This window comes from Phytophthora cinnamomi (genome assembly GCF_018691715.1).
Source record: "Phytophthora cinnamomi strain GKB4 chromosome Unknown Contig131, whole genome shotgun sequence".
NCBI classification, from domain to species: Eukaryota; Oomycota; class Peronosporomycetes; order Peronosporales; family Peronosporaceae; genus Phytophthora; species Phytophthora cinnamomi.
The window spans coordinates 590,902-617,865 of NW_027151064.1; the positions used below are offsets into that span (position 1 = coordinate 590,902).

The following is a 26,964-nucleotide window of genomic DNA, read 5'->3' on the forward strand; positions in this document are numbered from 1 at the left end:
CAGGCGCAGCGCGCGGAGAGCCTTGAGCTTTGACATCACGCGCTGCAGCAGCAGCGCGCGGAGTACTGAGAGCCCCAGCGGAAGCAAGTGGTGTATCGCTCTCAGTACGCGAACGCTTCGAACTCGAAGCGTCCGATTCGTCCCCTTCACGCGGGCGAACGTTCTTGGCGTGAGGGTCGAGCGATTCGCTCGACACTGAGTCTTTACGCTTTGAGGGCGAGTCCTCCTCGCCCTCCATATCTTCATCGTCGTCATCGAAGTCGACGACGTCGCCGTACTTCGCCTTCTGGCGTTCGAAGTAGTCGTCGATGGAGAGATGGCTCCCCACCGACGTTGGAGTCTTCTTCTGAGGCGCGCTCATCGTTGAATGAGCGCGGGTTTCTTCTCCAAACGCGGAGAATTGACGAATGGTCAATTCCAAAGATTGACGTGCGGGGACCCCGCGCGTCTAACCTTAAGGGGGGATGGTGTAACGGGGTTACACGTACAAGTGGCTGCAAGCCACTTGTGAATTTAACAGATAGGTTATCTGTTAAACGTTTTGGATACTTCCTCACATTGGTGTAAGACACACCGATGGATACATTGAAGTGGACCACCACAGTGAGTGGTCCACACATACCCAAAGATCCTATTGGTAGAAAGCAGCATCTTTCTACCAATCAGAGACATGCATATTAGCGGGGCTCTGACAGCCAGCCGCTGCCAACCCTTTCATAGATGATAAACAGTTTTAGCAGATTTTAGAGGAAGATCAATTTACAAACAATACAGTTCTCAATTTACCTTAAACTAGCTACTTGGAGTCTTGTCTAAGTTAACTTATATTTGTGTATTCAAATATAATTAACCTAAGTAATTACTAAGTACTTACGCTTCCTCATACACGTTGCGCAACGTGTAAGCTAAAGTAGTGAGTCAAGTTAGACCCACTACACAGCTCGACGATGATGACGCTAAGTACAAGCTAACATGGTTTATCATTGATAATAAAAATCTACTGTTAGCGAACAACCTACAAAAACGGATAACCCCTATTCTAAAGGATGGTAATGCATTTGGAGGCGGCTATCATTGGATTGATGACCATTTTAGAATTTATCACTTTGGGATAAATTCTATTAAACACCGTCCCGCTGTGCTGAAAAATGTGAATTGGATACTCACCCTCGAACGGTTCTTGTCAATGATCAATGAGAAAGGACTAAACTTAGTATCAAATACTGGTATGGCTACTGAAATGATTGCTGAACCCTATGAGCCAGCTGAAGATCTCATTGATGATCGAGCAGGAGTAAAGACTGGCAAAGACGAGTACATGGACAAAGACCTTGCCATTCCTGAACTTGAAGCTAAAACAATGCTAACCGAGTATCATCAAAAGCTTGCGGATAATCCAGTGAAGATAGCGGTAAGGTTGCGTCCAGTTGTCAATTCGGACAAAGGTGAGAAGATGCATCCAACGTACTATTCAGGCGAGCCAACGCGTGCGAGACCGCTATATTTTCGAAAAGCCCAGCACAAGGCTGTGAAAGGCGACGTGATGTCTCATTTAATGAAAACCACTCGATGAACACGTTTCCGTCTCTACTAACTGAACTTGAAGATTGTGGAAATTATGTGGACGATACCGGAGATCGTAATATAGAAACAAATCTAAACGATAACCTTAGGGTTCTGCGAGAGGTCATTTTTAGCAATGTTGCCGATGTCAAAACTCCACTTGGTTATGAAGATTATGGCGATGAAAATCTTCAAAATCTACACGATGAAGCAGAATCTGCTTTTCAAGATTACGGAGAGGCCCATAGTCAATTGGAGAAAAATCGAAGCGGTTTTAGGAAATCGAAGTCAGAAGCTGATAAAAAGAAGCGGTAAGAGAGTCAAGAGCAGCCGTAAAAGCTACCAAAGCTACATATTCAATTAAATTCCGCGCTTACCAATCTAATCTTAGCGAGCAGCGTGAAATTGATCAAATGGGTGATAATGATACCATAATGTCAGTGTCAGCTATTGGAAAGGTCGAGCGAAAGCTTAAAGTCCATGGGCTACGAGGGCAGGAGTAGCGCCATTGGAAGGTGTTGAGCGCAGAGGTAGGACTTACAACCTTAATGGCATTCAAAGCAAAGCGCCTCCATCGGCATATGTTTATCGCAAGGTTGGTTCTAAATTTATCAGATTGCCAGATCTTGACAAGCGAACGCTTACAATCGTTCAGCCTAATCACAGAAAGGTTGGCCGGATGCGTGAGATCAGCGATTCGCTACGGACCATGATCAAGGATCAGGTATTCAGAAACGATATCAGTCAGGCGAAGTACGATCAGCTATCTATTGATGACAAGAAGCTCTTCAAAGAGATACTTGAGATGACTCACCTTCAATACAATTTCGATCAGCATATTGAGGATCCGCTCGAGTCGCTTCGTATGGAATACGATAAACGCAAGGGCGAATTGATGCTTGGCAATACGAATTCATCGATTTTAAAACAGCTGAAGGTAGTATGCGTTGACATGCACTCGAATCGATTGCTTTCTAATTCGGAATTCAAATCTATTATCACTTGACTACTATAATGATGCTCGTACTCGATCCCAAAAACATTTCCAAGAGCGGAGGGCTCTATAACCTCAATGCTGATCATAACCTTGCTGAGCTCTAATCAATCATGAAGGGCCTGCTCGTCAAGGTGGTCCCATCAAGCGATCGACCCACAGTGTGGGCATTTGATGTCAAGCCATATTCAGCGAAGAAAATTGTTTCGACTCAAACTGATGCTACAGGCGATGAATGGGAGAAGTCAGAATCTAAGGCTGGTAGTGGCGTTTGGGCTTAAAAAATAAGAAGCGATCGGTCAAGAACTTCGCCCTATGAGGCCATTGAAGCAACTATATTTTAAACGAATCCAGGCGTGCATACACATCGTCTCGATCCGCTTTGAGAATTCCAACTCAGCCTGCTGCCTCAGTAATAATTTATGTAAGCGACAACTCATTTTGGAGTAGTCTACACACATTTAAAGAGCTTCCAGATCAACTGTTTCATCCTCGACGTGTAGATCTGGATTCTATACGTAGTTAATAGTGTGATATAGACCAGCTTGAAGTAAATCCTGAGCGCAATATCCGAAGTGAGTAGGACCGTTCTCAGGATCTGATTTGTATTTGAACATGCAAGGCTCGATTTGGAGTAGAGCATCGCATACAGAGTCCTCCTCGGGTTAAAAACAGTGCTTTAAACGCCTTTCACTATATGTAAAATAATCAGTAGAGCTAAGCATTGAACTAGTGCAAGCGATAGCTACCGGGACACTGCTTATAGGTCCTGTCGTGCTAATTAAACCTCCGGATTGTAAAAGTAAGCTACATCAGTGCTGCCTGCGTCTAAAGTGGTTGAAACGGTCATTCCCACGTACAATCCATATAGAGGCGTCGTAGTAACTACGCCTACACTCCCAGCGTTTGTTCCTCCTAAAATGGTCATGTGTGTGCTATCCGACGTTCCAAATCGTAAATCACAGTTGCTCATCGTTCCGATGAACATCGCATTTGTAGATGTTGCGTTCGAGCCGTTGCTGACCTGAATGCATCCTCTTACTGGTGAATTCGACTCATAATAATCGGAACAGATAGTATAAGTGCCATCAAGCTAATTGACGCCGTCTCCAGTAATGCTTTGTCACGCAGATTGAGAAGCAGCAGGAGTATTCACTAGAATGCTTGAAACCGCCTGAAAGAGGTTCCCCCAGCAATATCCGCCTATGCCGACTCCTCCGCCAACGATAAGGGTTCCCGTGAATTGCGATGTAGCGGAAATAGCTCCACCCATATAAGTTGAACCACTTGGTATCCATATCCTGTGGCCGTTCGTCAAAGTCATGTTTGTTCCGGCTGTTGGAGCGCCGCTGATATATACCGTTGCCGCTCGGGTAGTGATAACGCCCGTATTGATAGCTCCGATCGTTGAAGCTGCGAAAGTGTTCATACATCCTGAGGCAACCGTTGAAGAAGCAGCTGTCGAATAACTAGTATACGTAGCTGAAGCTATATACAGCTGCAGAGCCGTAGTAGTCCAGGTATTAAGACTTAATCCCCCCCGATGCAATCACTAAGTTGCGATTGACAAGCATTCCTCCTGACACGATTAGAGCTGCGGTCGAAGCGGTTGCATACGTAGAATCTCCTTTCAGGCATCGACCGGTGCATATCATGAGCGTCTACGGATTCAGGATCGAAACATTGCTACCTGCAGTAGGGCTGCCTTGAATGTATAATGTAGCAGCAAACGAATATGTCATATTGCTACTAACGGCCGCAAAAGTACAGGAAGCGAGAGAGTTGGTAACGGAGTATGGTTCAATAGAATTGGCTGTTGATGAGCTATCCGTATAAACAGCGCCTAGTCCGGCATGTTGAATTCCTTGGCTTTGCCAAGCGGGATCCGAGATTGCAGTTCCTCCTATAACGATGTTCTTAGCAATTCCAACACCTCCAGATACAACTAAAGCTCCACTAACTGATGATGAGCTATACGTTGCACTACTTAAACTCACTATACCTCTCGCCGATAGGCTGGTGCATCCGGAAATGCCTCCTGAAAGCGAAAGAGATGTCAGCGTGCCTACCGAAGTGATATTCGACTGAGCAGCAGTAGTAAGCGTTCCCGATACGTTTCCGGAGCAATTTACGGCAGTTAACGTACCAAGCTATGTGCCATTAGGTTGATCAGCAGTAGTAAGCGTTCCGGATATGTTTCCAGAGCAATCTAGGGCAGTTAGCGTGCAAACGGAAGTGATATTGGGCTGAGATGATGTACTCAGAGTACCATTGATATTGCCACTCACGGTAAGGCCTGTCAGAGTTCCTACGGAAGTGATATTTGGCTGGCCGCAGTCGTAAGCATTCCCGATATGTTTCCAGAGCAACTCAAGCCAGTTAGAGTGCCAAGACTCGTAATATTTGGCTGTGCAGCAGTAGTAAGCGTTCCCGATACGTTTCCAGTGCAACTCAAGCCAGTTAGAGTGCCTGCGGAAGTGATATTCGGCTGGGCAGCCGTTTGGAGTGTTCCGGTAAGGCTCGATGCTGATAGCGAATTGATTCCAGAGATATTGCCCGATGCATCAAGTACCACGGCCTTCGATAACGATGCTGTACCAGGTGTAATACCGAGCACATAGCTTGGAGCCGATGATACTGCTGAACCGTTAACGGTCAGGCTGGAGCAACTTAGAGCTCCTAATCCACTGAGTGATCCATCTGGAGAAACGACAAGTGCTACTCTAGGAGTAGCTTTACCAGCCGTTATACCCGTAATATAGCTCAGTCGATAATCATTAATAGCGTTTGGGCGTATGCATATCCCGTCTGATCAAGCGAGAGGTGGAATGCTGGGTTGTAGCATGGATAAACGAAAGTAGGAGGAGGACAACTAAACCCACTCATTTTTAGTATATCTTATATAAGTCAAGTGATTTTTAGTCATGAGCGTTATTCCCGGTTATGGTGGATCATTGCCAAAGAAGTATCGAGCCGACACGGCAGGTGATATCAAGGAGCTTGGTATCAAGAAGCTATTTAGAATGGTTACCCTTGGTCCCTCGTTCTCAGGGAAAAACAATCTATGCTATCATATACTGAAAAGCTCACCTCATGTCTTCTCCCACCTCCATATCATTGCGCGCGACCCACATCAAGAGCAGTATGACTATCGTCGCGACAAGCTTGAAGGATTCGTATCATTTCACGAAACGCCTCCATCTGTTGATGCGATCCGACACACACCGGGGAATAAACCTGAGCTCGTTATCATCGATGACTATAGCAACGATAAATCCCTTCAGAAAAATGTGTTCAGCCACTACTTTACTCGTGGTCGCCATCATAAACTGAGCACGATATTTCTGTCGCACAGATGGTTTGCTACTGATAAGATGATCCGCGTGAATACTGAGTATATGGCGATCCTTCGCGCGAATTCACGCCGCGATCTGAAGCTACTAATAACTGATTTCAACAAACCTGGTCTCACTGAGGAAGGCATTCTCCACTATTATAATCGAGCTGCCAAGCGCGGCCAGATGCTGTTCATAGACTCTGTAAAGGGTCAAATCAGGTATATTTTGATCAGTCCATTAAAATTGCCGAAAACTATTAGTTGGCTCGTATAACAACGATTCAGTAGGCTGAAGAGAACTTGTTCACAAAGCCTACGCCGTTTTGAACTTCGTTCTAATGTCAAGTTTTGTCAAGATCGTTAATACTTGCTTAGTCCCCAACGGCTTGAACAATACCTGGCGATACAGTTTCCCAGGATCTGCTTGTAATTTCCAGGATGTCGAGGCTTCTATACAATCGATTTCACTGTACAACGCCGAGTTCAACATGGATTCAGGGCAATTCGCTAACACTTCTTTCCAAATTGAAGTGCCTACTGCTGCTACCATTTATACTATTAATGTCAATCTGCAAGACGGATACTACATGTACAGTGATTCAACAGAAATATACAGCCCGCGTTGGTCTCAGCTGGAACGAATTTAATTGAATCGAATGGAAATTATGTTTCTACATCCAAATCGAGGAGAACAGCACTTATTTCGAGTGCCAGCTTGATTGCTCAGCTACGCCTACTTAACTTCCAACTGGATACACGAGACCCGCAACGGGTCTATATTCGACAACAGGAACTGGACTTCCTACAACAACGCGAGTCCCGCGTCTGATCATCAATAATGCTCATTTTGGTTCGATTTGGGCTTCACAGCTGGAATATATCCAAATGTATCTCAGACAACTACTACGAGTCTTCGGAGCAATACCATCCCTGCTATAAGCCCTACAACCGGTAATGTGGTCCATTGCGATTTGATCAAGAATGACTTCGTTATCACTGGTGGTATCATGGCTGTATTTGATAAGGGCGATGCTGGTATTGGTAAACAAATTCAATACTTCCCATCACATGAAACGTGGTGTCAAACCCATGACGGTCCAAGAACGACAATCACGATCAGTATCTGGAATCAAAACAATCAGCCCGTTAAATCCCGGGACAATTCTGTTAATATTATGATCCTACTGCGTAAGCGTCGTAGATCATATAAAAAAAGCATTTTTTTCTCAGTACAATCACATTGTGAAACTTTCAGCGAGCATCGGCTTAGCGCCTCCGTGCTTGCCTTTCCGCATAGAACGAAGCTTAGCCATATGAGCCTTAGCTTCAGGAGAGCCATCAGTAAACTTACCATTGCGTTTGACAGAAACGCCTACTCCATATCGATGTTTCATACCCTTACGAACACTGCTAATGAGCTCATGATGTTCAAGTCGCGTTGCCGTGGTGTGGAGAAACTTTTCTGACTCATCGATAATATCACTAATGACACCCTTTCGCTTTGCGTATGGTAGTGCAATGCCTGCATGTATCTTAACACCAGCGAAACTAATGCGATCTCCTTCCTCATCATCGCTATCATAAGTATCTACTCCGACGCCTGGTGGAGCTTTGATACCCGCACGAGCTGGAACAGCGAGTTCTGGCTGTCCTATCGCGGTGGCAATAGCTAGAATAGCTACATCAGCGTCTTTGCTTAGTAGTCGACTGTCCTTAGCGAACTTAAAAGCCGATTGGTACCACCCCACACCTTGCTCCAGATAGAACCTCCTTGGGCCTTCTTGTAGCCTTTCTTGCTTTCGTGCTTCGTGATGTGAAGTCTCACTCCTCGATGAGTTTTTTTTAGCTTGACGTGCCTTCTCATGAGATTCTGGATGCAGATGCAATTTGGCACCTGTACCAGCCAGCTCGGCTGCTGTAAGCGATAGTTTACCAGTTCTGACAGCTTTGCGTAGCTTGCTCGCTGGGACGCCGCTTGAGATGATAAATTCTCGGTACATGATGATAGTATAATCTCTGAGTTAAATGACAATGATATTTAAATTAGTCATGGATTTGAAGAGATCGATGCGATTATGTTGCTTTGTGTATAGCCAAAGCATAGACCATATGTCATAATAATCACCATGCGCTGATTGAGTCAGGAGTTCATTGTATTTGCTGATACCATAGGTTGATGGGGGTCCTTCTCCCATTGAGTCGAAGTATTCATGATCATGGACCGCTGTCCAATGTCCTACATCCTGGTTCGGCTTGCGTAGTAATATCAGAAACGATCATTTCCGTGGGAGGGGCGAGTTGATCTCATTTGACTCATATATGTGATCAAGATGAATATCAAGCTTCTTAGCAAGAGCGATGAGATCATGATCAGAGGATACTGGCTTTACTAATTCCATTTGGATTATTTATTTTTTTCGTAGAGCCTATATCGTCAGCTATATAAGTGCTCTCACAAGTATGTCGGAAACTCAACTCGCCGACCAGTTTCTATATCAATCTTCGCTGACGAGCGACCCAGTCGTCAAGGTCAACGCCCGCAAGCGTGTTACGTACGTGATCGATCTCAACCAGGGTTCGTTCCAAAATGGTATTATCACCATTGATGATACTTCTCTGCTGAATGGTGCTAAGGGATATGCCTGCTTGCGTGATGCCAATATCATGCTTCCGTACAAGGTCGCCCTGAAGAACACGGGAGCTATTGATCTCACCAACCCTGCAAATCGTCTATCAGTTGGGCTTAAGTGTGGTATTTGGAATGTCGTGGATGCTATGAGCCTTGAACTTAACGGCAGTCGATCATCTCGATGAGTGAATACAAGCTATTTGCCCATAACCTTCGTGCTCAGACGGAGTCTTCCCTCGATTATGTACAGGAGCATGGTGCTGAGGCTTTCCTATATCCTGACACGCCTGGCTCGATGCTTTTCAGCAGCGCCACAACGACAAATTCGGGGATGGCTACTCGAACACTGCAGCTGACATCACGCCTGCTCTTGGAACTAATGCTACTGGTGCAGGAGTGCTTCCAGCGAATGAGGGATTTGAAAAGCGTCTGTTGTCGAATCTTCCCCCCGCTGGTAGTCAGAACACTAATGGTTGGGCTACTATCGCATCCGGACCTTCTAATGTTATTGCCAATCAGTTTGGTCGTGGCGCTTTCGACCCTGGAACAATAACCACTGGTACTGTAGCTGGTAGCTGGAACTATATGCTCAAGATTCGCCTTGACGACCTTCACCCGATCTTCAAGGAACCTGATTTGATGGTTAACCCACAGATTCGTATGCGCCTTCGCATCAATCAGGGTTCGTCTGTGATTACTATTGGTTCTGGAACTACCGTTACTAATACGATGTCTCTCGCCTCTACATCAACCATTTCCGGTACTACCTGTCCGATTATGGTTTCTTAATCCTCTGGAAGCGCGCCTAACAGTGCTGTTATCCCTGCTGCTACAGCTTCTGCTTCGGGACAGATCACGGTTGCTTGGGTATTGTATCGAACACACTTGAAGCTGATCCTACCTACTTTCCCTTCACAACATCGCGTCTATATGAGACAACGGCAAACAAAATGTTGCTAATGCGCCTTTGAGAGTTGTCGAGATAATCTGCTTTAAAGTTGACCGCCTGAAAATCGTACGTAAGCGAAGTTATGAAAAACGGGCCTTTTAGCAAATTCAAAAATTTGAACGGGGTATATCGACGCTCTCACTTGCAGGTCGCAGCTCATTCTTGGACACGCTTTCAAAGAAAGATGCAGACCCGCCAACCGCACGCCTCCTTGTCGCCACCTTCGCCGCCGCCGTCTCCAGCTGCTGGTACTGCGCCTTCCGCCCCTGTCCGGACCGACACAGGCGACGATCAGTTGCCGGATCACCGACAGCCCCGCGGCGTTGCTGCCAGACGCAGCGAAAAAGAAGGCGACGAATCGCCACGTGAAGACCAAGCCTACTCTACGAACAGTGGTGGGGGTACGGAGAGCGAGTCTAGCTCCAGTGAGGAGCGAAGGAGAAGGTGGAGCGAATCATGACAGACCACATCGAAGTCCTACCTCCGCCGCCAGTAAATGCCGAGAAGAAAGACCAGATGTACAAGTCTATTAGGCCGTACGTCCCGTACGAATTCCAGAACGACCCTTTATATGCAAAGCCGAGTGAGGAAGAGGGAGCTACTGCAAAGTCGGTGAAGCAAGCTCGCTTAGCGCATCGAGCTGCGATGGCGGCGGCAGCCAAGAAGAATCATGACGGGCGTGGAATGGCTGACGACTCATCCGACGCAGAGCCCTCTGGAAAGAAAAAAAAACAGCGTAAAAGAAGAGAGGAGCGCAAGCAAGAAGCCTGCACCAAAGGCCAAAAAGCGCAAGTCTCCAGCATCGAACGGTACAGACGCGTAGGTATGAGAGAGATGTCCACCTTTTGTTGCTTACGTCCACTGGTAATCCCAAATGTTACTTTGTGATTGAAGTCAAAAATTGGAAAAATATTCAAAAAATTACACCCATGGGTTTGTAATGAACAGAGAAAAATGTTATTTTCGTGATGTTAGACATCGATTTAGTTAATTCTGAGACCACCATTGGATTCCTCGCGTGATTTTACTCTAGAAACACAAATAAAAAATTGAGATCTCGACTCGAAAGTGGAGATATTGTTTTGGTTGGCCTCGTCTTCAGCGTCATCTTCATCAATTTGGCTGTGGAGTAGCTCAAAAGATAGCTATGATAGCCCTCGTCCCAACGGTGTCCCTAAATCGCGATTCGTATTTTGGTTGGTTAGTATTTTCTTGTTTGCCGTTGTCTCATATGTACCATTCCTCGATCTTGAAAACCCTCAAGCGATCATCTCGAAGCCTGTTAAGGCAGTTCGATACCTCGATTACTATGCCCAATGGTTCCCTAATAAGGCCGGCAGTGGTGTAAGCACTGGCCAACAGAATGTTTCGTTTGATCTGCAGCTATCCGCTTCACCAAAGAATGTTAAATATGTCGCCCTTCTCCCTTTCGCAGAGACTTCTGCAGGCAATTTTGCGTCGGCTACTACGGTACAGCAGTGGCAATCTCCTTTTGACAGTGCGCCATGGACGGTACATCCTGGTTCGTCGATCCGCAACTTCAACGTTAAGATCGGTTCTCAAAATACGTTCGATATCATTTATGACTACGATTTTCAAGATTTCTGCAATGAATTTTCGAAGCTGAGTGCTATCAATGGCGATCAGACTGCTGAGCGGTCGAATGGTTTGCTTGACTACCAGACGTGGCAACAGACCAACCGCGTGCTCATTGCTGATGTATCGCGGCTAACAGAAAAGGACGTACCCCAGGCTATCCAGATCATGGGAACAAATGCTTCGTGCCAAGGAATGAACATGATTGTATTGGTTGCATTTGAGAATGAACTAAGCTACCATTGCTTGACCGGAGAGGTGCTTGAATATACCGCTAACTAAGCTCTGGTTCGAAGGATTTCAAAATTATATAATCACCATTCTTGAGTCTGATTCTCTCATCACTGCTCTTGACTTGGAGGTGCGTCTTACATTTTCCACAAGCGATCAGCTTAACTCTCACATCTATATTTGCTCCGGAAACCAGTAAGTGTAAGTCTCCTCTACCAATAAAGCGAATCATAGTTATGCTAATCACTGATTTACTCCTCCTTAGGTCGTAAATACCCATAATTGAAAAAAAGTATTTTTGAAACTTTCCTGGTGGGTATGTATATAGATACACCTGATTATAGTCATGAGCGCAGTACTTAGTTTTGGGAAGCACAAATAGAAGACGATTATGAAAGTCCATGCAACTGATCCAAGCTACTGTCGTTGGCTGTTAAATCAGAAGATTCTCCTTGAATCGAACCCTGAAATTGCTGAGTTCCTCAGAATCAACTACCAAAACGATGATGGTTCATTCTTACTAACGTGGGGAAAGTATAAGGGACATACTATTAAGCAAGTCCAAGTTCTTGATTCCAACTATATCGAATGGTTGAAGAAGAATGAATTTGTTCGGGAGAAGATGACTAAGCTTTTGACTGCTCTAAATGAGCTGTAAGTCAATGGTATTTTTTGTGAAAAATATAGAGCTTGATGAGCTTGATATCCTATAATACACATTGATAGCTGTACTAGCGATCACTAAAGTCATCGCTTTGATTGAAGTATCTATGCAAGGCTAAAGCCCTGATCATGCCATCAATAATACTAAAATATATTATTGGCAGATTTTGAATATTTCGATATCTCGGCACTGTCCTAGAATAGGCAGCAAATAGGCAAGACATGATTGTTGGTGGCTGGGACAGCTCACAATTAAAAAGCTGACGAAGCAGACATGAGCTTGACAGCGTCCGTGCCAGCGAACACGCAAAAAGCGCGCAGCACCGCTGTTAGCGCTTTTAAGCGTATGCTTCAAGATGAGCTAGAGAGCCTAGAGTACGTACAGGCTAGTGTTGCGGTGGATACTACTGGTAAGCGCTTTGCCTCAATCATGGACCGCTTTGGGTTCTACCTGGCTACACATGAAGGTAAGAAGGGCAAGCTTGCTCGCAATACTGCCGTTTCGTATTATAGAAACGTGAAGCTCTGGCGGTTTGATCTGTATCCTCACCTAAGGGTGCCTACGGACTATAGCTTCTGAAACAAAGTAAAACTCTGGACAAGCACTGTCTGAAAAGAGAAAAAGGAGGTGTTGTTAACAAAGTGCCTCCTTGTGCTAAAGAGGACTTACGTGCACTCACTCAGTATGTCTACAGCAACGCTCGAGTGAACGCCGACTATCAGGATGCAGCTCTTGCCTGCCTGATGTGGCATTGTTTTGGACGCTCCACGGACCTGGGGTATATCAAGAAGCAGCACGTGTCAGTATCAGCCGATGGAGTTTTCTACGTACGCTTGCTACGCGTCAAAACCGCTGAGGAACAGGGGCTGACGCTCGCACCTGACAAGGCGGACTTATTGACCTGTCCGATCCACGCGTTGGCTGTCGCCTTGGCCACGCAGGATGCGCCGTGCGGCTCTCTGCTCAGTCCGCTTCCCGATCTTGTGCCCGCCGAAGCAGCCGCAAGCTGCCCTGGTACTCCGCTGGCCGAGTTGCTGGAGGCGGATCCGACCTCGTTAAGCTTTGCATCGGCAGCTGCAAGCTCGGCCGGGAGCGCACGCGCCACCGAGAACACAGAAGGCACCGCTGCTTCATCTCGGCAAGCTGCAAGTCCAAGTCAGCCAGCGCCGTCGCACTCAGCAGAATCGGCTCGTGGAGAAGATGGTGTCCAAGCCTACGTGAACCGTCTACTCAAGCGCGTCGCAAACCCTGCTGGAACGTCAGAGGCCCTCTCGTCACACTCCTTTCGTGGTGGCGCCCAACACGCGAACGCAGACGAGAGGCTTGCTCCGCAGTGGATCTTTGACAGGGCTGCCTGGGATATGAGCGAAGTAAACAAGGGCTTTGCATACGTGTTTAACACACCGCAGGAAGACCGCAAGGTCGCACGCGTGCTGAGCGGGTGGAGTGTCGACGACGTGCCCAGCGTAGTGGACGTAGCAGCCTTGAATCACTCCACGCAGGAGCAGCTTGCGCGCCTTCAAGACCTGCTCTACAGCTCGTGCTCGGGATTAAATGACTCCCGATTCAACGTCAGCCACAAGGTTCTCGCAGTACTTACCGCTTACCTGGTGAAGTACTTCCCTCAACTGAAGATGCTGTCGCCTTGCGCACCAATCGTAGTCTGCGTGGAGGAGTGCTTGGACGAGGCTGGGATCTCTAGCGCCGATATGATTGCTTGGTCATCTGCCTTGAACAGCGCACCGTCGACTATTCTGAGGGCTCCAACAAGCAACACGATGAGGCAAGGGAATGCAGAGGGTGTCACCATAGCGCTGTTATTGAGGAGCTTACTGCGATGAATCGCACGTTGAACGCTCGCCTGGCGGTCATCGAGGCTGCTCTCTGGAAAGGTGCAAGCACGGCGGTTACACAAACTGCAGATGAACAAGGGGAAGCAACGTCAGATCCAGATCCCGAGCCCAAGCCCAAACGCAGGAAAAAGCAAGCCACTCACCTGTCGACTTCTTGGTACGAGTGGTACACAAAAGTACCTCAGGTCCGGAGCTCCACCAACCGACAGAAGAAGTCGGAATCGCGCCATGTTGTGCCTTCATGAAGCTTTTACTCGTCGGTGGCTGTGCGCTTGATGTCAAGGCGGAGGACTACAAGGATCAAGTCCTCGACGCCGGGCGCCGTGCTGAAAAGGCTGTGCTTGCTTTCTTGAAGTCGCGGGGTGTCAACGCGAAGGGATCCGGGAGTGTCATTCGTGCGCTTCGTCCGCTGCACAAGGCTGGCGTCCTCGGCGAGCGCGTCACGGTGTACGAGCGCCTACTCGCAATCGAAAGAATCGTGGACCCTGCACCACTGGATACACAAGACATCCTAACAGTAGTAGGCCACGTATAGGTTGTGTTAGAACATGCTATCAATACAATAGACGCACCGCAACTGCTTCACCAGCATTGCCATTAGCTTCTGCCGCGAGCCGCGTAGCTCACCAGCGGCAGCTCCTCGTCCAGCAGCAGCCTTCGTCCAGCACCAGCCCTTCGCCTCCACGTTGTCGCTGAGCCGCAACAGCTCGCTGGCCAAACGAAGTACGCCATCCTCCAGCAGCACCAGCGGCACGCCGTCAACCATCGGGACCGTCACCAAGTCGTCCAGTACGTCGTTCAGCACGTCGTCCAGCACACGTCGTCTATCAGCAGCTTGGCAGCACAGCACCCGCCATCCCGCCATCCCCAAACAAAGCGATAGCGCCAGTCGGACTTGAACCGACAGTCTCAGAGCCGAAACTCTGCGCTCTAACCTTGAGCTATGGCGCTGGGGGGTGGGGTGGGGGCAGGCGGGCAAACGAGCGCGAGCTGTGCGAGGGCACGGTCTTGGGGACGGAGGGGGAGGTCCGCGCACCAATTAAGAAAAAATGAAGACTGAGAGAGGGGGGGGGGGCTCTGTCGGAGCCCCTAGACAGCTGGGGCGCCTCACAGCCACGAATAAAGGTGCGTGTGCTTGCCGCGACAGTTGGCTCCATCCTACTGGCTGAAAGAAAAGGCCAACTAGTGATCACCGAACGACTTTGTCACACTTTGAGGGTTTTGTATTGGTAGATGAGCACCCAATCACTGTCACGCATCAGACTGGCTGTCAAGATGCCCCTATTAGTGGACCCTCACCAGGCAATGCGGCCTCATTCATGAATTCACCCGCTCGTAAGCACATTGCTCCGAGCCAAAAATGCAATAAAATCGAAAAAGGTCGATTTCCCGGCCTAGAGGCCGTTTCAGGCCATTTCCTCGCGCCTGCAGAGGGCCCTTTGTGGGTTGAATTGAGTAGCAAAAATAGGATTTTCTTTTTCACATCTCATTGCCCAATCAGCTGGGCCGGTTTAAACCTGTCCGAACTGGTCCTTCTGCTTGGTACCGCCTTCTGATTGGTCAATTTTGTAGCCATCCCAACAGTCGGAAACTGTTGGGATGTCGGAACGGTCACGATATGGATTATTTATACTTACTATATTTATATATCAGGATGGATCGAATTTCTATATCTCAGAAAATTTACATGAACTACCTTTGAATGAAATAACGTCGAGAGCTGTGATGGTGCTTGATCGTGTGGAGGGTATCTCCTTCGCACCAGAAGGTATCAAGAGGTGTTTTCCTCGAATTTTGGATTTATGTTCTACTTTTGAAATATACGCCTTAGGGTTGGTGTCGATGGTTAAATAACGCTTTTAAAAAAATTACATGAACTGTCCTGGATCTATACTACTCACGGTCTGGGCACACTCGGCACCCTGGACCTGCTTGGCCTCGGAGTACATGCTTGCGCCCTCATCCTGCTCGCTCGCGTTCACGTCATGTGCACCCTCGCCCTTCTCGCCCTCCTCGCCCTCGGCGTGTTCGTGTCGTGCGCACACAAGCCCACGTCCTGCTCACCCTCATTCTACTCACACTCGGTGTGCCCACACAAGCCCACGTCTAGCGCGCCCTCGGTGTGCACGCTCGCGTTCTGCGCGCTCGCTCGCTTGTAGGTGGTTTCGCCTTCCAACCCGCCATGCGGAGCTGCCGCCACAGATGCGGGAAGTCGACGTCATGGTTGGCGGCAGTGTCCGCGGCGGAGGTCGTGCGGCGGGTGTGCGCCATCCAGTAGATTCTCGAATGAGGAGGTCGGCCACTAAGTGCCCGCTGTTCCCCTAATATTCATCCGGCTCCCTCCATTTTGTACCGTTTCTGGATTTTTGGTTTTGACCTCCCCGATCTTAATTTTTAATTACTTGATTTAAGTATGGCTCGAATCATTACCTGTTGTTGTCACTGCAATGTCGTAAGTTACGCCATAACAAAAAAAGTATGTCATAAGTTACGACGTAGGGGACCAGGGGGTTAATGAGATCAAGTCATATCTACCATAACATGATGAGATGCATCAAGGAGCACAAGGGAAGCAACAGGGAGAGGAGGACAGCAAAGTAGATTTAGGCTTAACGATCAATCTCACTTCGGCATTTGCTCTCATCAACACAAGCCACCAAGGCGACTTTATTATAACCCTGTACTTATACGTTTCTAAGGTTATTTGTATGGTTTGTAGGTAGCGGTATACAGGAATTGATAGTAACACAGATTTATACGAAATTACTATATTAATAGGGCAGCTGTGGCTCCGAATTACTGTAGTAATTTCCTAGTAGTTTCAGTGGTCGACCTCCTGCATTGTCAGGCCTTTGTATCCATCGCTGTCAAGCTCCATACGACGGATTTCCGCTTGATTATGGTTGAGTAGGACCTGCATTTCCGCGCGTTCGTTGTCGGTTCTCGTCCGAAGGCTGCTCATCACAAATCCCCCTGTAGAGAAGACACGCTCTTGGGACGCATTGGAAGGGCTGTGCCCTAGCCAAACGCGTGCAAGGCCGCGATAGATGGAAACTTCACGCGACCGACATTGCGAAACCAACGCAGAATGTCCACATGCTCGCAGAGGGCCTCCACACGCCAGTAAACTACTCCATTTCGACGAACCATCAGCAAAGGAGTAAACTCGTTCTTGCTCAACCCCTCCTCCGCTGATTGCTGCAGTGCCACGGCGATCCAGTCCACCAAGTACTCAACCCCCCTTTGCAGAACATTGCCGGCTTACTGCACAGGTGCTGAACTCCACGCTCGCAGAAGACACACGGATCGGTCGTCGTCAACTCGGCGAACATGGGGTGAACGGTCGGGTTAACGCAGAATGACTTCATGGGGTCAAGTGGAAGTGTGACAGGTCGAGAGGGTTCTTGGTCGTTGCTGGCGGTTCTGGTGTTGCTGGAAACTTGCAGAATGAGGGCTCAGAAGTCTGAATCTGCAAGACTGGCGTCACCAGCACGACAACTGGCTTGCTCGTCTGACGATTGAGCTCTTGTGAACGCTGCTCGGACGCAGACACCCCGCTCGTCGCCTTATCCGTCTCCAATGAAGCAGCGATTCACATTAGCTTGCGTGGGAGGCGAACCAGAATTCCTGCTTTGTGGAAGCGGGGATTGCCAGCGCGCACGCCTCTGGACAAATACATTTCTTCATGCTTCCAAGTAGTTTACGTCGTTAGTACTTTCTGTGGATTCACGGGGTCGATCTGAACAAGGAGCAGACGGAGTTACTACAGTAGTATTAGATGACACGTCCCAAATTACTAGTTACTACATCATAACACCGTTTGATCAACCATCACCAGAACCAAACAGCACGGAGAAAGACATTTGGCGGCTAATATAGGTACGGTCGCGCTCGCGTCAGTGGAGTACTGGCGGCGGTACCGGCGGCGGCGCTGTTGGAGAGAAGCAGCAATGCGGGAGCGATAGTCGAATGGGAAGTACTGTCAATAAGAGCAAAACCGCCCCTACCATATTATCTCTGCTTAAAGTCGCGTAGATCGGCATAAATGTCTCCGATTAAAGTTGCTTAACGGGATTCGTCGCGCTGGGAACGGGGCAGAGATCCACAGACGGTGGAGCTCTGCCCCGGCTCAAGAATCTGACGCAATCGGCTGCAATGCCGATCTTGCAGTAATCACGATTTGTGCTAATCACTACTCCGGCATCAGGTGGCTGTTCTGTCATGTTGCAGACGTGGCCCTGGCCTGTTACCACTCCAGAATTCGCTTCCTGTCCCTCACACCTCAACCAGAAGCTCAATCCGACAGGTCCATGGCGACTCCAAGCGCCAAGGACAATCCCCGAGAGGTGCCCTTCGCGCAGCTTGTAACTCCACGCGCTGCTGCCAGCAACTCCACCGAGCGCGCAGTTCTGATCAATGACGCAGTGAGCGACATCGACAAAAAAACTCCCAAGCTCTACGCAGAGCAACAATCGACGCCGTCCAACTTCTCGTTTCTTGATCTCTATCGGTTCGCGACTCCATGGGACCGAACGCTCACGGTCATCGCCGTGGCCATGGCAGGCGTCAACGGCGCGCTGTTCCCGTGCATCGCACTGGTGTTCGGCAAAGCCATCGGCGCCTTCGCCCAAGTGAATGGCGGAGTCGACCGCGACACGCTGAACAGTGCAGCGCTGGACTACTTCTTGATCGCCATCGGGCTCTTCGTGACCGACTACTTGGCGTATCTGCTCTTCTCGCTGTCGGCTGAGCGCCAGATGAAGGCTCTGCGCGCTGAGGCGCTGCGGCACATGCTGTACATGGACATTTCGTGGTACGACCTGCACGACCCGCTGCAGCTGTCGAGTCGCATCACGGGGGACACAGTCAAGATCAAGAACGGCATGGGCGAGAAGCTCGGCGACTTTGTCAAGTACGTGTGCCAGTTCGTGGCGGGCTACATCATCGGCCTTGTGCGCGGCTGGGACATCACGCTGGTCATGACGTGCGTCGTGCCCGTAATGGGCTGGTCGATGGGCTACGTGATGAAGAAGTGGCAGACGAGAGCCATGTACGCGCAGCAGGTGTATGCACAGGCCGGAGCTGTGGCTGAGGAAACGCTGGGATCCATTCGAACTGTGAGCTCGCTGACCGCGGAGCAGCGCGCACTGGAGAAGTACAACAAGCACACCGCTGAGGTCGAGAAGGGGAACATCCAGCAAAGCAAGGTGCTTTCGCTCATGATCGGTTTGTCTCGAGGCTGCGACTGGTTGATGTACGCCGCTGGGCTGTGGTACGGAGGGTCGAAAGTGTGGAGAGGAGAAGCCTCGCCGAAGACGGTCTTCCAGGCACTTATGGGCATTCTCATGGGCATGCGGTCCATCGGTCTCATTTTCCCCAACATCACTGCCATTCTCGAAGCCAAAGGGGCAGCCATAGCGCTGTACGAGCTGCTGGACACGCAATCTCTGATCGATGCGTCCCACCTCGACGAAGGATTTATCCCGGACTCATGTTCGGGTCGAATTGAAGTACGTAACGTCCATTTCGCGTATCCAAGTCGCCCAGATGCCCCCGTTTTGCGGGATTACAGCGTAACGATCGAGAGTGGGCAAACTGTTGCGTTCGTGGGGGCGAGTGGAGGAGGTAAGAGCACCATCATTTCGCTCCTTGAGAGGTTTTACGATCCTTCGAGTGGTTCAATTCTCCTGGACGGCCGAGATGTCAGGACGCTCAACGTCAAGTGGCTTCGATCTCAGATCGGACTGGTTTCGCAAGAGCCCGTGTTGTTCGCTACCACCATCGCAGAAAATATCGCTGCAAGTCGGACGGGTTTCACCCGTGAGGACATTATTGCAGCCTCTAAGATGGCCAACGCGCATACTTTTGTCATGTCACTACCTGAAAACTACGATACTTTGGTTGGAGAGAAGGGCGTTTCATTGTCTGGGGTCAGAAGCAACGTGTCGCTATCGCTCGTGCCATCATTCGCAAGCCGAAGATCTTGGTTCTCGACGAGGCAACCAGCGCGTTAGACGCTGAGAGCGAGCAGGTGGTGCAGGACGCCTTGAATGACTTGATGGCCAAAACGAACATGACGACTCTCGCGATTGCTCATCGTCTCAGTACAATTCGGCATGCCGACAAGATTGTCGTCCTCGCCGAGGGGCACGTCGTCGAAGAAGGTCCCCACGACGAACTCATCGGGATTGAACACGGCGTGTATCGCAATTTATACGAGATCCAGGAAACAAAAGCTCAAGAAGAAGCCGAAGCAGCAACCCTCGCATTGAAAAAAACGGGATCTGATGACCTCAAGAGTGAGGCCGGTGGACTGATAGCCCACAAAGCAAGTTGGTGGTCTATGAGAAGTGATGAATCGAGACACAGTGGTCGTGATAACGGAAGTAGCGCGGACGAATCTCCACGACGATTTACGTTGCGGGACGCCAATCAGCTCAGTACGCCAGAACGCAAGTATTTCATCTTGGGTATGATCGGAGCGGCGATTAATGGAGCTTCTTTCCCAGCATCGGCGGTTCTCATCAGCCAGCTCGTGTCAATTATGACAATCGACTACGCCTACTACCAGGAGTACGACGATCGATCGTATTTATCGTCCATGCCGCACAGGGTGGCTGTGTACGGATGCTTGTACATTGCTGGAGCGCTGATCCTTCTGGTCGGCAGAGCGATGCAGAGTTACGGCTTCCAGTACATGGCTGAAAAGTTGACAGCGCGTCTTCGTGGGATCCACTTCTCTTCACTCTGCAGACAGAACATTGGCTTCTTTGACAAGACGGAGAACGCAACTGGAGCTCTCACGGCTGATCTCGCCACGGATGCTCTGCGCGTTGCTGTGATTTCGGGGAAACTGAGGGTCGATTGTTCCAAGCAGTGTACACGACGGTAGCGGCGCTTTTGATCTCGTTTCTGGCGGGAAGCTGGCTGCTTTCGCTTGTGATGCTCGCTATTATCCCATTCCTCGTTCTGGGAAATGTTTTCCGGGGTAACAACATGCGCGGAAAAAGTATTCTCGCGGATGACATGGCCGAAGTTGGAGCTCATGCGTCTGAAGTGCTCGGAAACATCCGCACCGTCGTGTCACTGGGACTTGAGCGGTCTTCGTGTGATAAATTCTCTGTACTGCTAGATGCCCCAATGAAGAGCGGAGAGCGAGACGCACAAGTGAATGGGCTCACAGTGGGGTTCAGTTCTTTCATTGTATTCGCAACGTACGCGTTCGCGTTTTGGTACGGCGGCAAGCTCGTAGATGATGGAAAAATTACGTTCCTGCAGCTGATGCGGTCGCTGATGGCTATTATCATGTCGTCCCAAACAGTGGGCGGTTCCATCGGATACCTTGCCGACGCTGATGGTGCATTCGAGGCTGGAGGGGTCATTCTTTCGCTTCGTGACCGGCAATTGCCCATTGACTCATTTTCGGAGGAAGGTTTGCGTCCTGACACCGTAATTGGCAAGATCGAGTTCAAGGATGTACTTTTCAGGTACCCGACACGACCTAACATGACGGTGCTGCAAAACTACAACCTTACCATCGAGCCTGGCAAGACTGTTGCGTTTTGTGGTCCGAGTGGAGGCGGCAAAAGCACGTGTGTGTCGCTGCTAGAGAGGTTCTACGATCCCATCAGTGGTCAGGTGCTGCTCGACGGAGTGGATTTGAAGCAGTTAAACGTCCGATGGCTGCGTGGCCAGCTTGGACTGGTCGGTCAGGAGCCAACGCTGTTTATTGGCACCATCGCTGAGAATATCGCGTATGGTTTGGACAAGACACCGAGTATGGAAGAAATCGAGACGGTGGCAAGGATGGCGAACGCGCACGACTTCATTATGCAGTTCCCCGACGGCTATAACACGCAGGTTGGGGTGAAAGGCGAGCAGTTGTCGGGCGGTCAGAAGCAGCGGATTGCAATCGCCCGCGCGATGATAAAGAATCCTAGCATCCTGCTGCTAGACGAAGCGACAAGTGCGCTGGACTTGGAGAGCGAGAAAGTTGTGCAAGAGGCTCTGGACAAGGTAGTTGCGATGCACCGTCGTACAACCATCGTGATCGCGCACCGACTATCGACAATTCGCCATGCAGATAAAATCTGCGTCGTAAGTGGCGGCAAGATCGCAGAACAGGGAACACACCAAGAGCTCGTCAGTCGTCACGGTATCTATGCCAAGTTGGTGGAGACAGCTACAGCGTAGGCAGAAAACCGACATGTAATTTTCTGCTTGTGTTCAACTGACACTTCTTCTCTTGATCCTCACACTTGTCCCACTCACACTCGATTGACTTGCCACCAACCAAGACATTCTGTGGAGTTACTTAACGAAGATACCTCGCCGCCATAATACTTGTCGATCGCTTGAAAATTCACGTCGAAGACGTCTTGCTGCCATTACTTTCGGCGTGGTCAAGGGCTGGTCCGAGCTCCCATCGAAAAATCAACGACGGGCTCCCGAACGCTGTAAACATCGTCTCGGGATCATTGGCGAGATCGTAAGCTAAGCGCATCACACGACACTGGGGTTCTATGCAGTACGTGGGTGTAAATTCTGCCCTCGCCAGCATATTGCATTTCGAATTCCACCACTGCCAAATGCCCATGCGATGCCGCCAAATAGCTCCCAACCTCAATCCTGTCGCTGCCTCAAGCTGTTCACGCTGTCGATGTGTTATTGATGTCCCCAGAAGAGGCCGTGGCCGAGGCGGTAAAACTGGGTAAACGTTGATCCAATTGCTGGGAAGTGGGAACTTTCGTATCGATCTATCAAGAGCACTGAATTTTGCAGCAAAGTATTATCTAGACGATTTTGTCCAGACGTAGGGTGAAGCTGTGCAACGTGGCCGTACAGTTGCTTCCATACAATGGCGTGTCGAACGGATTAAGCTAGAGAATCTAGCCTCCGATTGAGCGAGTATGAGCAACGGTAGACGCTGGGAGGGTCGTTTCGAAAGAAATTGTCATGTTGCACGAGTTGCTGCGTACACGATTGGTGAAGTTCTGAGCTTCAGCACCCGCATCCGTCTCACGCAGTCGCTTGGATTCATTGCAGTTTGCTCCAGGCACGATGAATAATGATGTGTCGTCTTCTTTTCTTACTGTAGCAGGTGGGTAAGGCCGAAATGATGTACAATGTTGTCCGTAGTTGCGAGACTGGACGGAAGCGCTGCTTTAAAATAAATAAGAACACAGACGCTAAACCACCACCTCCGATGAGCAGCCAAGGACAGCACTCGGCAAGTACGGAATAACAATTTTGTGTAGATCGATGCCACTAAATGCACAAAATGTCGTTTTTTTTATTCGATTCAATGATGATCAAATATTTTAGACTCTTAAAGGAGTTAAAACGACCTTCAAACTAAGCTTTATTATGAAGTTCCATGATGACGCAGATACTGCACCTCCATCATACCAATAAACATTCGTAGCTGATGCGGTCGTCAGATACGTGTATGTCAATCCCATCGTCTCCTGTTCTACAAAACGAGCATGGGGGGGGGATAGGGGACATGAGAGTATACAAACAGCTACTGCACACAAATCAGAGTAGGAAAAATTGCTGCCGTATAGGGTAGTAAGCTGCTTATACATTAAAAACTTCCCATGACAACAGCTTGAAAAGGTAAAAATAAAAGAATAATAGAAATAACATGTCGATGGGGTTAGGAGATTTTTTCCTGAAGCTAGCAAAGGATACGAACATGCTGGTGGGGTTAGACAATTATATTTATTAAGTGGTATTACGTGAGTTCAATTTGTATACCAATTTTGTTGCGTTTTGCCATGCACAAGCAAAAAGTTGCTGGAATGAGCATTCCACACCCAGGAACCTGCATCGAGGCATTGTAAGGTCCGTGTTGCAGAAAGGCTACGACAGAGACGACGTTGTTGTCCTGACGATGCACATTACCGTCGCAAACTTTTTTCAGAGCGTCCTCTGGTGCGGACAGCAACCTGCCGTTTGATGGTACATGTACACGACGTGCACGCAGCCTTACATTTGCCAATAATTTGAGAAAGATAACATACTGTTTATTGAGCTACATATCGCTACTAAGACGTCTGTGAGAGAGGACTCCTATCATCTACCATGACTCGTTTGCATCCTCCTCGCTATCTCATTCTGCTGGTTCGCAACTCAGGCATCGCGAGGGAACACTCCTCGAAGGGATCGTGGGCATTTGTCAAGACTTTGTTGGATTGCAAGGGCTCGACTTGATCTGCGGTTTACGGGTGTACGTACAGTACACACACAATTTAGATATTCTCCTGATGCGCAAGGCACAATGCGTGGCGGCGTTCCGAGAAACTGGTTGGCCAAATTTGAAAGCAAAGGTAGCTAGGCAATCGTTCGAGTCGGTCTCTGATATGCTACAATAACGCACTGTGTACGTGGCGAATAGCGCACAGAACTGATGGACGCTGCCATTATGTGTACTCAACTAAGTATATAATATATTCTATAATATTATGTATATTATACATGCATCCGGTGCTAAATATAGTCGATACGAAGAATACTTCTATCCCAATTATACACTTCATAGTAAAAATACTACTTGCACAGAAAATGAGTCAGGTTCCCAACGCAATCTGTTTCTTGGGCGTGCTCTTCAACCAACTGTATCGATGCACCCATGTACCGATATTCGCTAGTTCACGCCTCTCCCCTCCACGAAACTCTCTTCATTCCACAATTTACTTCAGAAGCCGTACCACCCCAGGCATGCGCTTCTACGCCACAATGATGGCGACAGCCGCCTTTCTCGCTGGCGGTGAATCACTCGCGGCGGGCGCAAAGTCAAGGGTGTCAGCAGTGACCTCAATTACCGACCCGATCGTCGTCAGCAGCGGTAGATTGTTGCGTGCGGCTAAGAGCTACAGCACCGACACAGAGGAAAGAGGGTTTATCTCACAATTTGTGGACGATGTTACCAAGATGGGGAGCGTAACGTTTTGGGTGAACACTGGGAAGACCGACGACTACGTCAAGGACGTACTTCATATCGATAAAACTCTGACGGGTGCAGCGCTGAAAGCTCACCCGAACTACAAGATCTTCGAGGAGTTCGTAGAAAAGATGGACGCGCGGAAGGTGGACGCATGGATCAACAAAGACACCCCCACGGCTGAAGTCTGGACAATCTTGGGGCTGGACAAGCTCACCAAGCAAGAACTCAAGGAAAGCGACGCGTTGACGACGTATATTCGGTACGCGACGAAGCTGGACGACGAGATTTGGCACTACAAAAGAGCCTCTTTCGAGCCTGAGATCAGTTCGGCAACCGAGTTGTCAGTGAAAGTGAGGATTTGGGCGAACGCCGATAGACCGAGCTGGTATGTACTCGAAATGATGGGCAAGAACGCGAAGCATGGAAACCCGAACTACGAGTACTATCAGCTATTTCAGAAGCTGATCAAAGCTAAGAAGCAGCGCTTGGTCAATTAGAGAGGATCTTTAAAGTTGAAAGCAGATGATTTACTTCGAAGTAGTTCGAGTTTTAGTCAAGACCTTTTCAACGTAATTACTGACGATGTTGAACTCAGACATTTATTGTGAAAACCGATTAGTTTGTCCTGTTGAATTAGTCTGTATAGTATTGCTCACAGATCATAATTATCAACACGGTGAAGATATTCTGATAGGATAACGCGAGTTGGGTGGTATGTGAACTCATGCTTTTATATAGATTTCGCTGCGCTTTATACGGATACCTATTATGGCGAAAGACTTGGATTGACGAAGTACTGACCTAGAACAATGAATTCGTATTTGAGGTGGATGATAAGGTGTACACACGTATGCAAACAACACTTACAGTTCGTTTGTGTCAGGTAAAAATCACAAAAAATGTTTTCGGAGTACGCTAGCTACGATTAGCGCGGTAAATTCTTACAAATGACCAGAAGAAATGAAGATCTCAATGACAAATTCGGCGTGGGAATCAGAAATGCTCGAACAGTACATCAAGATCAAAGAACGCTTCTCCTTGTTTATTGCTTCCGTAAACGAATCAATCTGTCTACTACTCTGTCCTACTTCTGAACAAAAAAAATATTTTGGATATTCCATGAGGATGCTTTCTTTTGCCGTTGTCATTTGCTTCTGTATTTCATGAACATTACTCGCTACCGCTTTGATATATACAACTACGTAGTATTACCGCACCTCACAAAGTGAATGCTTTGGCTCAAGCCCAATTGGCTCTCATCTTACCGTTTAGAAGCGTGCTGGTAGTAGAAATATGTGTTTTTCGTGTTAAGATTCAGTAGCAATATTCAAATACTCCATTTGCTGAGTACGTACTCTACTCAAGGATTGAAGCGAACTGTAGTTGTCAATCAGATTTCCAATGAGCTCTTTAAAACCTGATCTAGCCGATTGTACAAGTACACTATAGCGTCCTATCTGAGTTGTGCTTCTCGATTACCATGGATACAGCGTTCTGTTTCCCGTTCACATGGAGACCGCTTCTTCAACGCAGTAAACCACCAGCACTCGATCAAATTTATACTTACCTCCAGACTAGCGTCCAGTTTGGTTGTTCACTTTACACTAGGTCGTCTGCGACTTGGCTGGGAACACCAGTGCAGTAAAGGGTTGTTGATGGCACTGGTACATCTTCTTTTTGCCGTGACAAAGGACCTATCTGACCGCGCGAGTCATCGTGGTCAAGTATTCTCTAAACTTCATGCAATATCGTAGGGAACCAAGACAAACATTTCACAGAGGTCGGTTCTCCATGAACTCGTTCACTGCGAAGCACTGAACGAGCCTGTCACAGCGGTGGCTGGAGACAACACCACGTTAGATAAAACGGAGCACGAGAACTCCGCAGTGACAAACCTTTATTATCTTCAGGTTCCGAGTTGTCTGCAACATCGACTATCACAACGAGCCTGATATCAGAGTTGGTAGGGTTGTTGTACTTGGCCGCCGTCGCCGAGACGCCCCCTGTGTGACGCAACCTTCCTCAAACAGTGTGCTGAGGAAGGCGACAATACCCTTGTCGAACAGCATCTTTTTCTCCTCGGAGTTCCACCTCGATCTTCTTGTTGAGCCCCTAACCGGTGATATCGCGGATCTGCAGCGGCCACAGAACTTGGTGTAGACCGACATGACCGCACCTCACTCTCCGGAGCTGGATGGTG

The 26,964-nt window shown here is 48.6% G+C and overlaps 5 protein-coding genes across 5 annotated transcripts; 4 read left to right on the forward strand and 1 right to left on the reverse strand.

The window, feature by feature from the left end:
• Nucleotides 1-8,354: 8,354 nt before the first annotated feature.
• IUM83_17703 (uncharacterized protein) lies at nucleotides 8,355-8,708 on the forward strand (the record flags this gene model as incomplete). Its single annotated transcript, XM_067942670.1, has 1 exon — nucleotides 8,355-8,708. The coding sequence occupies one exon, from the start codon at nucleotides 8,355-8,357 to the stop codon at nucleotides 8,706-8,708; it is 354 nt and encodes a 117-aa protein (XP_067779951.1).
• Nucleotides 8,709-14,357: 5,649 nt separating this feature from the next.
• On the reverse strand, nucleotides 14,358-14,681 carry IUM83_17704 (uncharacterized protein; the record flags this gene model as incomplete). Its single annotated transcript, XM_067942671.1, has 1 exon — nucleotides 14,358-14,681. The coding sequence occupies one exon, from the start codon at nucleotides 14,679-14,681 to the stop codon at nucleotides 14,358-14,360; it is 324 nt and encodes a 107-aa protein (XP_067779909.1).
• A 3,445-nt stretch (nucleotides 14,682-18,126) lies between these two features.
• Nucleotides 18,127-20,708, forward strand: IUM83_17705 (ABC transporter B family member 2; the record flags this gene model as incomplete). Its single annotated transcript, XM_067942672.1, has 2 exons — nucleotides 18,127-19,326; nucleotides 19,752-20,708. The coding sequence occupies 2 exons, from the start codon at nucleotides 18,127-18,129 to the stop codon at nucleotides 20,706-20,708; spliced, it is 2,157 nt and encodes a 718-aa protein (XP_067779953.1).
• A 134-nt stretch (nucleotides 20,709-20,842) lies between these two features.
• On the forward strand, nucleotides 20,843-22,009 carry IUM83_17706 (multidrug resistance protein ABC superfamily; the record flags this gene model as incomplete). The annotated part of the gene is made up of 1 exon (XM_067942673.1): nucleotides 20,843-22,009. The coding sequence occupies one exon, from the start codon at nucleotides 20,843-20,845 to the stop codon at nucleotides 22,007-22,009; it is 1,167 nt and encodes a 388-aa protein (XP_067779961.1).
• A 2,529-nt stretch (nucleotides 22,010-24,538) lies between these two features.
• Nucleotides 24,539-25,261, forward strand: IUM83_17707 (putative secreted RxLR effector protein; the record flags this gene model as incomplete). The annotated part of the gene is made up of 1 exon (XM_067942674.1): nucleotides 24,539-25,261. The coding sequence occupies one exon, from the start codon at nucleotides 24,539-24,541 to the stop codon at nucleotides 25,259-25,261; it is 723 nt and encodes a 240-aa protein (XP_067779954.1).
• Between the last annotated feature and the right edge of the window lie 1,703 nt (nucleotides 25,262-26,964).